Genomic DNA, 16,472 nt, shown 5'->3' with positions numbered 1-16,472 from the left:
GGCAGAAAACTTAACACCACTTAAAACACTCCTGCTGAAATATCACAAGAGACAAAGCCAAAAATACAGCCTCATCTGTCCATTTTTGGTTGCACTGACTACGCTGCTTTACAACGCCTTTAATCACAAAACACACCCTGATGAGAAACTTTTTCTGTTTTTAGGGGACTGTTGTCTTTTCTGACTCTTAAAACGTACATCAGTATGACCACAGCACAACTGTTGTGATGACAGCAGCCTTATCGTAGTGTCTGTTCCTCCAGGCGTGAGGTCATGCGGATATGGCGGGTATGACATAAACCAGTTGGCACAAAACCGTCTTGGGACTAGAATCCGTTACCGCTCACCAACACAAACACACAAGGTCAGGTTTGCCTCTGAGATACATGAAGCGGACGCAGGGGTGTGGTTGCTGATGGATATCTGGAATGAGGCACTTTGATGTGTGCGGAGCGGTCAGGTTGGTCTCTGCGGCCCGTGTGAGTGTGGATGAGTGGTGACTGACCCCAGAGAGATGGCGGGTGTTAAGAGAGAGCGATAAAGGAGGAAGGGCCCCCACGTATCCTGTTTTTCTCTTTTTAGAGGACCTACAGACCAGCCGCAAAACAGAGCATGACATAAGCTTCTGTTCCACAGCCAAACCCAATGAGGCCAGACACTGTCAGTCTCACACAATCCTATAGCTAGATCTAAAACTTTTAACTATTAATTAAACGGATGTTGAATTTTCAACCATGTTCACCCTGTCTTTGTAAACCTGTTTGAATTTGAAAGCACAAAAGTAGGCCTCTATGAAATCTGTTTTATTTATTCCTAAATTCTGTTTATATTGTACATTTGAAAACGTTTTCATTTTAAAAGACTCTACATCCACACTAGCATTTGCACTGAAATTTTATAAAACGTTGAATTCGCTTTACTGCACATGTGTAAAGCCTCAAAAAACAGACATGATGCGTCTTCATGCAAATCTTCTGGCAGGATCATTTTATTTAGGAAAGTATCTCATCATTTACTGACGCGTCCAGGTCTCACACACTCCCAATTGTATGTCTAATCTAAAACAGTTTTAATCTTTAATCAGTTCTAATTTAATCAGTTTTTTTCCCGCTTAATATTCTGTTTTCTGACGCTGTATTAATGGTTACATTTAAAAAATATGAATCAAAAAGCATCTCTAATTATTTGAAATCATGAAAAATGTACACAGTTTAACAGCAATTTATTAAACGTTTAACAAAAATGAAATTTTTAAGGCAGTATTAAATGTGTTTAATTTTTTCTCAAATTAAGTTTTATTTTTACCAAATTGTGTGTTTTCCATTAATTGTCTGGATTCCATTTTCATTAAAATGTAATAATCAAAAGCATCTCTAATTAATCTATTTATAAAGAAATAATAATAATTATTATATATTTTTTATTTTTTTAGAAAAACTGTGCCATGTATTTACATTTTTCTGGTGAATAAATTCTGTTAAATATTTTTTCTGGTAAATATTTTCTTAACAAATAATGTTTTAATAACAATTAGTAATAGTAATAGCAGTACTATCATTACGTTGAGTAATTTATTTCTGTCACAGTTTCTTCAAGTTAAACTGAACTTTTGATTTGACGGGTTGCTTTAGTTTCTGTTTGTATTTGATATGACGTTCAAAAGAAACAGTAAAATGTTCATGAAGTGACTCTCAGAGCAGTTGCAGAGATTGTTTATGTGTTCATGTGCTCATATATTGAGGCGGCAGAGGCTGAAAACACAGCGAGCATCAGAGCATCTGTGCCATTCATTCACACATAGCATTTTTGCAGCTTAATATTCGCAGACACTAGTCCATATCACGTTTTGATTTAAATATACTGACCTTCTTTTAATTTATTCATCCATTTTTTGGCCAATTCAGTGACATTCCACGTTATACAGTAAATTCAGTTTTTATGACAGGATTCCATGATTCCGTCCGCATTTTCCACATCATGGAAATCATAGGACATTAGAAAAGGAAATTTGTGCTTTTCTATGCAAATACTGTGGGAGTTGAGCTTTCTAAAAGAATAGAAATAAAACCATAAAAGCATCATAAGATCAAAGAATGATCAAAGAATCAATGCAGTAAATAACTTAAATGAGGGTCTGTTTGTCTCTCAAAGCTATTATATGGTTTCAGAACAAGGTTTCCTATAATTCATTGTAATTACATATCCACTTCATCAAGTGCTCTTTTGTTTTACATCTTTTAACATGTCTTGTTACTATTTTGATGTGAGAAACCACTGCACATGATTCAGTGCATGAGTGAACTGTCCACATGACTCAAACTGAACCGCAGTTTTAGACCCGTTTGACCAATCAAAAGTCTAGCATCGCTAGCTGCTTGAAAACACATGATTTGATTGTTGAAATATTATCAGGTAAAATGATTCTCAGGTCAGTATACGGAAATCTCCACTGACATATAAGGATTTATCTGTAACGTTTTACTGGGGCACAGTGGTATTGAAATAAAAAGGGTCTAGTGAAGCCCAGCCAAGAACCCCCAAATATTATGACTCCCTTCCAAAAATATTAAGGCAGCTGTATGTTTCATGCATAGAGACATCTGTATACTGTAATAGTAATTGTTTTGTTATTTTAAAAACAAAATCGTTTTTTGTTATTTTACTACAGGAATAAATCAAAAATAAAGATAAATAAATGTATACACTTTACATAGACAAATTCTATTTTACAAAAAATTGCATCTGCATATTATATTCATGAAATAAAATTGAATAAAAACACTAGACAGAGAAAACAAAATGTAATGCACAAATAAACTCAAAACTATAAACTCTCTTACAAAAGCACTTGGAGGCATGTTTAGTCATTCAGATTTTCTTTCTCAAGCAGTTTTTTTACAGCAGTGTTTATATGGTTTCCATCACAATTTCTTGGGCAACAGCATGTGAAAGCTGGTATAGGGGTGTTTTAGCTTGAGGGCTGGCAGACAGCAGCTAACATGTCACTTCATCTGCTAAGAGTGTTTGGGTTTGAGACCTCTGTTACTCACACTGGGAAGAGCAGTATTACAAATCCATCTGTGCTGTGAACGGCCATTCCCCTCAAAGCTCTGTGTTTTGTCTTTCAGTTAAAAGTAAAAACAGAAATGTGTTGTTGTTTGCAGAATGGAACCAATTGTGCTGCGTTTGTGGCATAAACCAAACAGAAATGCAAAAACAGAGAGCTTGCGGCAGAGACACAAAGCTTTGGGGAGAAATTAGCGTTGGTGAAAATTGAACAGTGTTTAATAAGACCTCAACAGTCAGAGTTCAGCATTCCATCTATTCCCATTCATCAAATGTGGAGATGCTTCTGTAGTTCTCTCACTGTAGGAGAAGATGGGGGAAAATGAACAGTGTGCATCTCATGCTAACATTCTAACATTTGAAATTATTTGTTTTTTGAAAAGAACATCATTAATGTAAAGAAATAAATCAAACGTTCAATTTTATATCTTTGTATTTTGACAGTTAGGGGAACAATTAAAGGGACAGTTGACTCAAAAATGAAAATTCTGTCATTAATTACTCACCCTCATGACGTTCCACACCTGTAAGACCTTTGTTCATTTTCAGAACACAAATTAAGATATTTTTGATGAAATCTGAGAGCTTTATGACTGCATAGCTGCATAGACAGCAACGCAGCAACCATGTTAAAGGCCCAGAAAGGTGGTAAAGACATCAGTAAAATAGTCCATGTGACAACTGTGGTTCAACCTTAATTTTATGAAGCCACGAGAATACTTTTTGTGTACAAATAAAACAAAAACAATGACTTTATTCAACAATTTCTTCTCTTTCATGTCAGTCTTGGGGTTAGAAAACTCTCAGATTTCACCAAAATATCTTAATTTGTGTTCTGAAGATGAACAAAGGTCTTACAGGTTGGAACGACATGAGTGAATTTTCATTTTTGGGTGAACTATCCCTTTAAACAATGACAGACGAATCAAATAGCACTAACCCAGGCAAAGGAATAAATCTGACTTACACAAAATAATGTTATGAATTACATACAGGTTGTTTTTTAATATAAGGAATGTCATAATAACAATAAACTATGAGTTCAGATGTTTAAATGTGAGCCTGGACCACAAAACTAGGCACAAGGGTCACTTTTTTAAAACTGAGCTTTTCACTGATGTGTGACTTGTTAGGATAGGACAATATTTGGCTGAGATACAACTATTTGAAAATGTAGAATCTGAAAATCCAAAATATTGAGAAAATCACTTTTAAACTTGTCCAAATGAAGTTCTCAGCGATGCATATTACTAAACAAAAATTAAGTTTTAATATATTTACAGTAGGAAATTTACAAAATATCTTCATGGAACATGATTCTTTACTTAATATCTTAATGATTTTTAACATTAAAAAAAATCAATAATTTTGACCCATACAATGTATTTTTTGCTATTGCTACAAATATATCTGTGCGACTTACGACTGGTTTTGTGGTCCAGGGTCACATACAGTATTATAAACATAAATACTGCATAATTATTAAATAAAATAATTAAAAAATATAATTATTTAAAATTGCGAAGTCACATTCCAACTGAAATCTATCCGCCGTCACTAGATATCCATCAGAACAGACTCTAGTTGGCAGTTCATGTGTTTTTCCAGTGTAATTATGGCTTGTATGGCCTGTAAGTGGATATTCTGGTGGTTAAGACCCAGTCCCTATATGACGCCTTCCCACAATCCCACCAAACTCTGCTGTTCCTGTGTGGCTGTAATGTTTTTTATGAGGTAGGTAATGTACGTAAACAAAATTGCACCAAGCTGCATAAAACCAGGCAGCTCAAATCGTGAAGCATTTAGCGCAAGAATTATTATTCTAGCGGAGACATAAACATATGATTTTACAGTATGAATCTGCAGCACAAAATACTCAAAGTGAGTAGGTGGGTTGCCAAACCCAAGCGTTTACTATAGAAATACACATCGCCACAGCCTTTGAGATTGGTGTAGCTTTAAACATGGAAAAACGGGTGGGGTACAATATTGACTCACTAACCCCTAGTTTATTGATGAGGGGTTCACTAACCCCCACACCCACACTTCAAGACACACAGACACACACTATGTGGCGCTACACTGAACCCAGACCACAGCCAGCTAAACACTCTGTGGTGCGGAGGCTGAGTGTGTTTTGAAATTCAGCCCCAGATGTTTCATATTATGGGGATTTTATGCCAGTTTACCGTAACTTAGATTTACTGGTTTAACTGGAGTTAGTATGTCTGAGCCAGGACTGGGGTTTTGGTCAGATGACAGTCAGCTCTGTGTTATTCCTTTACCTCATCTCTTTGCTCTTGCTGGCAAGGTAAACAATGGTGGGGCAAATAACATACATCCGTACTGCCAGAACAGGAGCGGGTCAGCGGCAGACTGATGTTATAATAGACTGTAGTAACCTTTCGCTCACTCTCAGTCTGTTGAGACGTTTTTATGAGGTTGTTTTCGCTGAGGTTGAATGTGATTGAAAATGAGTTTGACTTTGGTCTAAGTGGTTACGGCAGTCATGAGCTCTGTCTCCTCCTGGTTTTGAAGATTAATGTGTAATAGCTTAAACAACAACAATGTACAGTCAGGTTATGTTGATAGTGTACAGCGAAGACTGTGATTTCTCAAATATTGCAGGTTTACAGTGACACTAACTCATTTAAGTCTCCCAAAAAGGCTGGTTGTCCATTTAAGACAAATGCATGAGAACACAGGACAATGCAGAGACTGTTGTTCAACACTGCAGCTGTAATTGCTAGTTCAGTGTTGAACAGGGAAAGGATCTGTCTCTGCATGTTCAAGAGAAGTCGGATTGAAGGCACACTGACCGAGCCTCTCATCAACAGAAAGAATCAAAAGGCTAAGCTCACCTTCGCTGAGGAGCTTGTTGTGTGAACAGAGAAGAACTGGTCCGAAGATTACTTTAATGATAAGAGCAAGTTTAATTTATTTGGGTCTGATAGGAAACATTTTGTTCGGCATCAAACTGAGGAAAGACTGAAGTCAAAGTGCGTAAAGAAGTCAGTGAAAGGTGGAGGAGGAAGTGTCATGTTCTGGAGGATGTTTTGTGCAGCAGGATTTGAATGCAAATGTTTATCAGAATCTCCTTCAGCAACATGCGGTTCCTTCTCTGCAAGCACTTCCCAATCAGCCTGCAATTTTCATGCAAGACAATGTTTGAACAGGATGAAGAGGTCCAATTTTTTCTTATTTTGTTGAAATATCATTTTTTCCATTTAGTACTGCCCTTTGGAAGCAACAGAAGATACTTGCATGTTTCCCGGAAGACAAATTAAGTACAATTTACCTTGATTTTCAAATTCAAAGAGTTTTCACCCTCTGGCTCTTAATGCAGCGTTTTTCCTTCTGGAGCATCAGTGAGTGTTTGAACCTTTTTTAATAGTTGTGTTTGAGTCCATCAGCTGTCCTCAGTTTGAAATGATAGATCTCAAAATCATACAGTCATTGTTGGAAAGGATTCAAATACACAAAAATTCTGAAAAACCAAAGAATTTGTGGCACCTGAGTGACTTTTCTGAAAGAAAAAGCGGGCAGTTTAACTGTTCAGGACAAACAAGGGACTCATGAACAACCATCACAAAACAAAACAAAAAAAAACAGTCGTAGTTCATCCACACACAGTATTAAGAACCAAGGGTTCCCAAACTTTTAAAGGGGGTTATTTTAATAATCTCAGCTATTGTTTTGTCTTGTGGACTACATGTAAACATATTCTATGTAAAATAGCTTACTCAGGACAGTACTAAATAAAAAATAACATGCATTTTGTACGATCTCTCTTATTTTGTTTAACTTATTCACATTTTCACAGATTCTGCAAGGGGATCCTAAACTTTCGCATGCCACTGTACCTACAGCAAATATTAAATATAGAAAAAAAAAAAAATCAAGTATTTATAGATTGTTCACTAGTTTTGATCTCCACTGTACAGTCAAGTGACTATATTAGGAATAATGCATGGCTAGGTGTGCATAAAGCAATTTTAATGCACAAACTTGAGGCACAGAACCACTCAGTGTGAAGCTAGGTGTGCATTAAAATAATTTATGCCACTCATACCATTGTCATTTGCCAGCATGGACAAGGTAAAATGTAGTAGTATCAGTAGCTGTGTTTCCATTACCCTTCAAATTACACAAATTGAAACTGCAAGAAAATCACATACATCGCAAAAAATTTTTGACGCTCACATGGGGTGGTTTTTCATGTAATTTGTAAAAGAAATATTTCACAAAATCGCAATGGAAAGAGTTTTTTCACATCTTATGTAAAATGTCATATGATCATTCTTCGATGTATTAAAACCTCTAAGAAACACTTCATACATGGCCACGGTTTATTGTGAGAGGAAAAAATTACGCTTAGTCGGATAACATCGATTAATGAAAACGCTGTCATTTTGCAATACTTTTATAAAATATAGCCAAATGTTTGCTCAAATCTGTAATGGAATCGTGCTTATTGATGATTAGAATAAGGGTGTGTGTCCACTAAAGTGTATTTTTTGATTGCTTTCAATCAGAACTTTGAAAAATGTTGAATAGTTTCAAAGTAAATCCAGCACTTATTTTTTAGTGTACGAAATTGACCTATCAAGTACTCCAGAGAGCAATAAACTGTTCTGCTTGTGTACAACACACTATTAAGATCCAGTTAAATCTAATGAAATGTAAAAATTGCAATCTCAAATAAACTGCAACAATAAATCGTGTGTATTAGCAAGCGCTTTGAGAAGCAGGCATACAGTATGACCTCACTGACAGATAAGCATTTCAGCTGGCCATGCTCCCCAAGATCTGGTTACTGTTGTGTTGCCACTATTTTTCTTAAAACGGAAAGGCCGAATACACTCGCTTTCCAGCTGTATTTCGCTTATTTTCCGAATGGCCGTGGATTTGGGTTCAGTCCTGCAGCTTCCAAATCCTGATGTCAGCTTTGGATGCTCTCTGGAGGGGCGTAGAGGTTTATGTGTTTTTTTACGAATAATACACAAATCTCAGTCTTTGTTGAAGTGGACTTCTACAATAGCAGATTTAGAAAGACATGTTGACTGTTTAAGAGCTTATTTTTCTAATTTTCCAGCCTTCCCCAATATACTTCATAGCAGGCTTGGCAGTATATGTGTTTCTTTGCTAGAATGAGCGCGTGTTAGTTGGATCCTGCCAGGATATCTGCTCTTTGCTACATTTGTCCGTGGTCTGTGGAATTGGAGGAGAACTGGAATGATTATTATGAGATGTTATATGAGAGTCTATTTATGCATGCGGGTCCATAGGGTCCAAAGCTATTATGCAACCTTTCTCCCCCTCTTGCTCTCCTTTTTTTGTTTCCCTCTTTTTGGCTGTCTTTTTTTTTGATGGCTCATTTTTCTTTTCTTCTTATTTTCCTTTCCCCGTGTCCCTCCGTTCCAAATAATGACTAATATTTTCTCCTTAAATTAGCATGCAGCCTCAAGCAGTTGTGGAGAGGGACAGAAAAGGAAATGAGGAAATCTGATCAATGCCATGTGCCTCTGTGTATAATAACCCCATTACTAGAATAAAAACCTAAAGAGTTTTTAATCCAAATTTAATTTACTCCAATCAAAGCTGAAATAGACATGAGAAACTGTGAGTGCATGTTCATTTTTTTTTTTTTAAACAACTGTTATTTGTGTTTCAAAAGTACTTTGCAAAAAGTCTACAAGGTGCTCTTATAGGCTAGTTTGATGGCCAACTGACGTCAATCGGACACATTACATAAGATGCTAAATAGTTTAGAATGAAGTTATCTCCAGAGGTGTTTTTAAATTTTGGACTATTTTTAACTTGACACAGTTTCTTAAAACCACAATGTACGCGGAGGGATGTTCCAAAACAGCACGAGACGCAACACTATGGCCAAAGCAAAGCTCCACAAGAGCCATTAGCTCCTATAATGAAACATTTATGAAACATATTACTTTTTCAGTTGTTACAGATAGTTGTTAAAAAAGCAAGTTCATTGAGTGCATAGTTTCTTGAGCTTTTAACAAATGAACACTGATGTGTGCTGTATTGAAGGACGTTGTATGACGTTTTAAGGTGTGTAAATTGTTGTTCTTGTATTTGTTCCAATTTGATACTAAATCTGTTTTTGTAGCAAATATACTTAATTCAGCCATCCAGAAACAGACTGATGCAAGTCTCTTGAAACATGGCCGTAGCCAGCTATGAGGTCACCAAGGTCCAGACCTTATTCATGCTCAAAAATTAAATTTGTTCTCTGAATGACTAATTTGCAGTTTTAAACTCATCATATGAGTGTCTGCATGTATAATTAAGTTTAGACAATTTGCAAGAATGTTTATCTGGCAAAGCAAACGCAATATAAGCATCTTTGGACTTGTCTTTTCCACTTATTTTGATGCTTTAGAAAGTTAATAAAGTGGAAAGCTGCAGTATAGGGTTAGCGACATCTTTATATTATCTTATTTCCATTTAAATTTCAGCTTATTTTTTGTCTATTTCTCGATTTTTATTTGTTTTTATAGCAATATCTATCAACACTGCATTGCCGGCACCTAAACTGACAGTAATCAAAAAAAGCCCACGGACAGGTTATTGCTAACAGGATACAAAATTCAGTAAGGCAAATGCAGAAAAAGCCACCATGATATTATCTGTCAGAAACTTTATCAACGCTATCAAAAACAGTAGCATTTAACATTAGTACAAAAATCTGTAGAACAAAGATTACAGAATGAAACCCTAGCTATGAAAAAGTCTATGCTATTTCATTGAGTATAGTAGTTAAATTTTCACTAGGTCATGCTAAAAACATTTATAAGAGCACTAGGTAAAGTTATCATTTATATACCAATGGTTATTAATGAAAACTCTAACAGTAACAACATGAATAATAAACAACTGATAAAATGATCCACCCTAACCTCCAAACCTCCTAACTCCAAAAAAGAGAAAACATCTTTCACAAATGTCCACAAGTCTGTCTCCTTTAGTGTTTAGTGTACAATCTTGTATTTGTCTGGGTTATTATAGCATAATTCATAATCCAACCCCAGACATGACTAATTTTCACACCCTGGTTACGGCCTGAAGTATAGACTCAGGAATGGTTCTGGTTCATGTCAAATCGGACGTAACAAATGAATCCGAAATTCAGTTGTGACTTCTGTAACGGCTCTGAAAGATTCACTTTGCAAGTCTGATTCAAACCACTAATTCGCAAGCAAGTTCAAGGCTGTTTCGTGAACCTTTTTGAATACCTTATTAAACAGAACCAATTCATGAGAGTAATTTTTCTGACAATGTCTCATGTATAGTTAGTAGGCTAAGCATTCTAATGCACTAATGAGATATAGATGCACACAAAGTCTTTCTAGTTGTCTAGATTTTAAATTATTGTTATACAAAATAAAACCGTTGAAACTATGGAAATTCAACCGCAATATCCAACTGCATGAAAAGCTCATATCTATGTGAGTGATTATCATGTGCATTGACTTTGGACTCTTCCCGAGCATGAGGACCTCGCTTTACTGACCCAGCCAGATAACGATGACTACATGTGTTTTCATTCATTTTCCATTCTGTCCTTATCTTCACCCAGGAGCAGCATTGTGGGGCCTTTCAAATGACAGAACGTCTTTGGTTTGGGTGATCAGAGCACTCTCACTCACGCTAGTACTCGATGTGGAGCGTTTGACATTTGTGAGTGTGTCCCTTAAAAATATCCTGCCGTATGGTAGTCATTTTTAACGTGGCACCAATCCTTGGTGTCAGATGCAAACAAAATGTTGATGAAAGAAATCCCTCACTCTCTCTCCCTTCTTGTTTGTGCCGTGTAATGCGTCCTCCTCATAATTTGTCCACATGAAAGCAGTCGAGTGCGGGCACAGCATCTGTTCGGCTCATTAAAATCAGCTCATGGTTTAATACTGCACCTTTTAAAGCCCTGCAGCTCTGCAACAGTTTAGCGAGAGCGATCAAACTTTCTTGAATGTTACTTGGAACTTACTCAAGGCTGTGACTCAAATGGACAATGCTACAAAAAACAAAATATTTGCGAATGTAATTTAAAAACTAGACAGTCGGTAAAACTTGTTTTTCCTGCAAGCAGCAACGAACAGTGCAAGACTGATTTGTGCACAAATGACACCTATAAACCGGTTCTTTTTAAAGAAGTCACTTGCAATATATTCACTTGTTAGTTAGCAGGTTAAATAAGTCAGTGAAACTTTTTTTTTTTTTTTTGGTTATGTCAGGATGACGTGCATTTTAAATTTCTGAGACTTACATTAGTATATTTACTGATTGCTTGTTTATGTGACAATGTGTTTTCTTGTGATACATTAATAAACTGTATTCTAAAAACTATTCTATATTCTTTCAAATATTTTTGGTTATTGTTACCATAATGAAATGAAATTGTAATGTTGAATCAGCTGTAAAGGAAACTTGTTTTGGGAGTAAGACCAATTCTTATGGAAGCCTGTTTCCGTCACTGAAAAAAACAATTAATTTTAGCTCACAAATCTAATTTTTTTTCTGGCAATTGCAAGTTTACATCTCACAATTCTTTTTTTCTCAGAATTGTGAGATATCAACTCAATTCTGTCTTTTTTCTGACAATTGCATGAGACAAACTCACAATTGCGAGTTAAAGTCAAAAACTGCAAGACAAACTCGCAGTTCTGAGAAATAAAGAAACACTCAATTCTGAGAAATGAATTCAGAGTTGTGTGATATAAACTTGCAATTGTGAGTTATAAATTCAGAATTTAAAGGCAAAAAATGAGCAATTCTGACTTTTTTCTCAGAATTGCATGATATAAATTCACAATTACGAGTTGTAAAGTCCATTTTGAGGGGAAAAAGACAGATATGTTCTCAGAATTGCGAGTTTATACACACAGTTCTGACTTCATAACTCGCAACTGCTTGTTATCAAGTCAAAATTGCAAGAAATAAACTGGCAGTTTAAGAAAAAAAGTCAGAATTGTGAGCTTCTATCTCACAATTCTGAGAAATAAAAACATATTTCTCAAAATTGTGGCTATTTCTCAGAATTGTGAGTTCTTTCTTACTCAGATTGTCTTGTAATTCTGATTTTATAATTTGCAACTGTAAGTTTGTCTCACGCAATTCTCATTTTATACCTCGCAACTCGACTTTATTTCTCAGAATTGCAGATTTGTCTTACAGTTCTGACTTTACACTTCACAATAGCGAGTTTGTCTCATGCAATTCTCATAAAAAAAGTCAGAATTCTGAATTTATATCTAGAATTGCGCCTTTTCTTCTCGCAATTGCGAGTTTACATCTCGCATATAAACTTGAAATTGTGAGTTATAATGTCAGAATTAAGAGATATAAACTTGTAAATCTGACATTTTTTCTCAGAACTTTATTTCTTTATTTCTTAGAATGTCAGGTTTGTCTTGCAATTTTGATTTTAACTCACAATTGTGAGTTTGTCTCACGCAATTTAAAAAAAAAGCCAGAATTGAGTTATCTCACAATTCTGAGAAAAAAGTCTGAATTTCGAGACGTAAACTCACAAGTGCGAGAAAAAGAGTCAGAATTGTGAGATAAAAAGTTGCAAATACCTTTTTTTATTTTTGATTCAGTGGTGGAAACAGGCTTCCAAAAATTGTGCTTGTGTCATAAATTATTATGATGGATTTTATATTGAGGTAGCACTTGAACAGTCAGCATCCTTACAAGCCAAATATCCTACTAAGGACAAGTACACTATTTCCAAAAAATCCATCTGCTCCAGCATAAAACTGTTGTTTTCTTAGACGTAAATACAATTAATGCAGCCTCAGGTTCAGAGTAGATTTAAACCACTTGTTTGTCACAGACTCTGTGTCGCGGTGCACTGCTCATTAAACACGCTCCTAGTTTCTCAGCTCGCAGGAATCCCAATGTGGTCTCGAACACTTTTTCTAATGAAGCCCCGAAAAAAAAAAACACACAGAAAGAACAGGGATAATATACTCCACCCCAGTAAAGGGGACCTATAAAATCCTATAGTTCTTAATGAAAACCTGACAACTACCCACAATATTCTGTTTCTTTCGTTTTGTTTGTGTCTAGTTTGATTTAGGATTTGCGTGTTATGACCCTGACATTTCATATGACTTCTTCAGAAGTTTCAGTGTTATAGTGCAAATGTTGCATTTGTTGTCTTAATTCATTGTCAAACCAAACAGACAGTGGCGATTTATGATTCAATGTCATTTCAAAGAGTTTCCTTCACTCATAAAGTCTACTAGACCAGAGGTTTTAACATTTTTTGATGCCACGGACCCCCAAATATGATGTTCCCCTTGGGAGCAACCCCCTTCCTCAAATATAAAGGCAGCTATATATTTTGATTTATGTTTTTTTTTTACATTAGAAGTTTTATATTTGGGAGATACATTCCTCTTTAAGTTTGTACTTTACTTATAAGACAGAACACATTGTCTTTTTTGCTAATCATTCTAGACACAACTAATTCCAGGTGTCCAGACAAGAAAGGCCTCTGTTAACACTGACACACTTCAGGGTTTGCAGTTTTCCTATACTGAAGGAAAAGGCTCCTTATAGAGCCAGTATGTATCCTGAGATTGTTCTGAAGACTGTGTGTGTGTCCTGTGTTTTTGTGTGTGAAAGCATGTGCTCATAAAGCTGCTGTTAGTCTCTGAAATCCTCACCATGGGAGACTTGTCTGTCCCTTTCCTACGGCGTGCCTAAAGCACCCCCATAAATAAAACCAGATGGCTTCAATATGTCTTAAAATGGAAGGAGAGTTGGCTTTGCCATTGGCTTTGCAGTGTCACATCAACAGTTCAGGGGTAGAGTTTTATAAGTTACTTGACTGTTTTTCTCTTTACAGCAGGATGAAGACGGCTGAGATCTGTGTGGTCCTGTTTGTTTTGGGCTGTGTGTGTGAACTGTCATTGTCTTTGGACCCCCGAGATCCAAATGTTTGCAGCTTATGGGAAAGGTAAGAATCATCTGCTCAGATGTAAGGCTCAGAAAGCCAATGCCAAGCTAAGATAATCTGCTCCAGTGCAAGCTGGCAACCAAAACTGCTGTTGTAGATCAATGTCTGCAAGTCAAATAACAACAACGCTGCAAGAATCATGTCAAAATGGGTTTTGCTTCTCCAGTGAAACTAAAGGAGATCTAAAGGAGAAAGTAAAGGGATAGTCTACCCAAAAATAGTCATTAATTACTCACCCTCATGTTGTTCCAAACTCGTAAGACCTTTGTTCATCTTCAGAACACAAATTAAGATATTTTTTTTGAAATCCAAGAGCTTTCTGACCATAGACAGCAACGCAACTGAAATGTTCCCAGGCCCAGAAAGGTTGTAAAGACATCATTGAAATGGTCCATGTCACATCAGTGGTTCAACCGTAATTTTTAAGTTACAAGAATACTTTTGTGTGCAAATAGAAAACAAAAATAACGAAGCTATTCAACAATTCAACAGTTAATTACATCCATACTACCTTTCTGCCTAGGAACATTTCAGTTGCTTTGCTGTCTATGCAGGGTAAGAAAACTCTTGGATTTCATCAAAAATATCTTAATTTGTGTTCCAAAGATGAACGAAGGTCTTATTGGAACTTCAGTTATTAATGACAGAATTTTCATTTTTGGGTGAACTATCCCTTTAAAACAAGATACCTAGTTTTAAGTAGTTACCCAAGTAGAAAAACGGCATATTATATCAAGACCTGTTTCAGGCAATATATTTTAAGATAACTTTTATATAGTGTAATATATAGAGTTTAAGTATAAAAGTGTAAGTACAGTTAAGCTAGATGTTAAACTGCTCAACCTTTATTGGTAATGAGTAATTTGTACTCCAAAAATATTAATTTTTTTGTAAGGTGGTTGTCACACAATGGTTTCATGTTTAAATTATGATTTACTTCCTTCATAAAATTAAATAAAATTAAGTAAAACAAATACCTTTGACCCTAAAGGACAAGCTTGGAAATGGAGTTTTTAAATTGTATTTGTCAATCATTTTTACTGGGAGAAAATCAAACCTTATACTTGAAGGGTTAGTAGTTCACCCCAAAATTAAAATTTTGTTATTAATTACTCACCCTCATGTCATTCCAAATCTGTAAGACCTTCATCTTCAAAAGACAAATTAAGATATTTTTAGACTTAGACAGCAACTGACACGTTTAAGGCCCAGAAAGGTAGTAAAGACACTGTACAAATAGTCCATGTGACATCAGTGGTTCAACCGTAATTGTATGAAGCTACGAGAATAGTTTTTGTGTGCAAAGAAAACAAAAATAACGAAAACAAAAATTACTCAACAATTTCTTCTCTTTCGTGTCAGTCTTTGACACGCATTCAGAACAGTGTTAAATGAGACGGTAACAAAACACTAGGTCTTATGTGAACATAAACACTTGGGAGAATATTGGATATGTATCCAATTTTAAAGGGACAGCATCTTAATTGTCTGTGGCATTGATGTTAATCAAGCAACAAAAGAAAGAGAAAATCACTCACTGCTCTTGACTGAATCACTTTAGTAGCCCTAATAAAGATTAATCTAAATTTATTTATATAAATAAATATGTGTGCTTGAAAGAATGAAGAATGTGGTAAACAAGTTGTTATAAAGAATGCATAATAAGCCACTGGTATAACCACTGGTATTTCATTTAAAAAAACCATGTTCTTGTTTCTTCTTGAGAAGTAATTTCATTTAATTTTAATACAAAGGCATATTGTGCGTTACAGCAGTTAAATCTGTGTCTATCATAATAAAAGTTTAATATCAAACCTATACAATGAGTTTATTAATTTTAGAGAAATGCTTAATATGTATGTTACAATGTAACCATTAGATTTTAGCTGACTAAATATACTGTAGATTTACCGAATTGTCATTTTTGAGGTGAACTATTCCTTTAAACTTTTCTTAAAATCAGAAAGTCTACATTTTCGAGAATCCAATTTATGATGTAGGGAAAAAAACGTGACAGCCTTTTCAAGTAATCTTAACCACAGACCTTATTTTACTCATAAATCCAAAACCCATTAGAAATTCCTGAGGGAACCCATGGCTTAAAAACAGCGAATTCTCTTCTCAGTTTTAGCGCTACGAACTGGGCAGCTCTACAATACCCTTGAGCAAAACACTTTTGAGCAATTTTTATGTTGTACATCAGATTGAACATCTTTGTTCCCTTTCTAGTTTCACCACTTCAGTGAAGGAATCATATACTCAACCTTTCGACCAAGTGAAGTACGAAGAGACCTGCTTTGAACCCTGGAACGCTAACAAATGCACTCGTCACAGGTGACGTACGGCGACAAACACACATGCGCTCATGCATTAACTCACTGTTACACTGAGCTGACTTAGACTAAACGCAGCATGA

General features: G+C 35.6%; 1 protein-coding gene across 1 annotated transcript in view; it reads left to right on the top strand.

Annotated features, from left to right (window-relative positions):
• pear1 (platelet endothelial aggregation receptor 1) overlaps positions 1-16,472 on the top strand; it is a 46,727-nt gene that overhangs the window by 9,351 nt on the left and 20,904 nt on the right. The window contains 2 exon segments of the mRNA XM_051131662.1: positions 13,946-14,056; positions 16,286-16,390. Coding sequence (XP_050987619.1) covers positions 13,950-14,056; positions 16,286-16,390 — 212 coding nt within the window. The 5' untranslated portion in view covers positions 13,946-13,949.

Source organism: Labeo rohita, chromosome 16 (genome assembly GCF_022985175.1).
Source record: "Labeo rohita strain BAU-BD-2019 chromosome 16, IGBB_LRoh.1.0, whole genome shotgun sequence".
In the NCBI taxonomy this organism is placed as follows: domain Eukaryota; kingdom Metazoa; phylum Chordata; class Actinopteri; order Cypriniformes; family Cyprinidae; genus Labeo; species Labeo rohita.
This window is presented reverse-complemented; position numbering and strand designations above follow the sequence as displayed.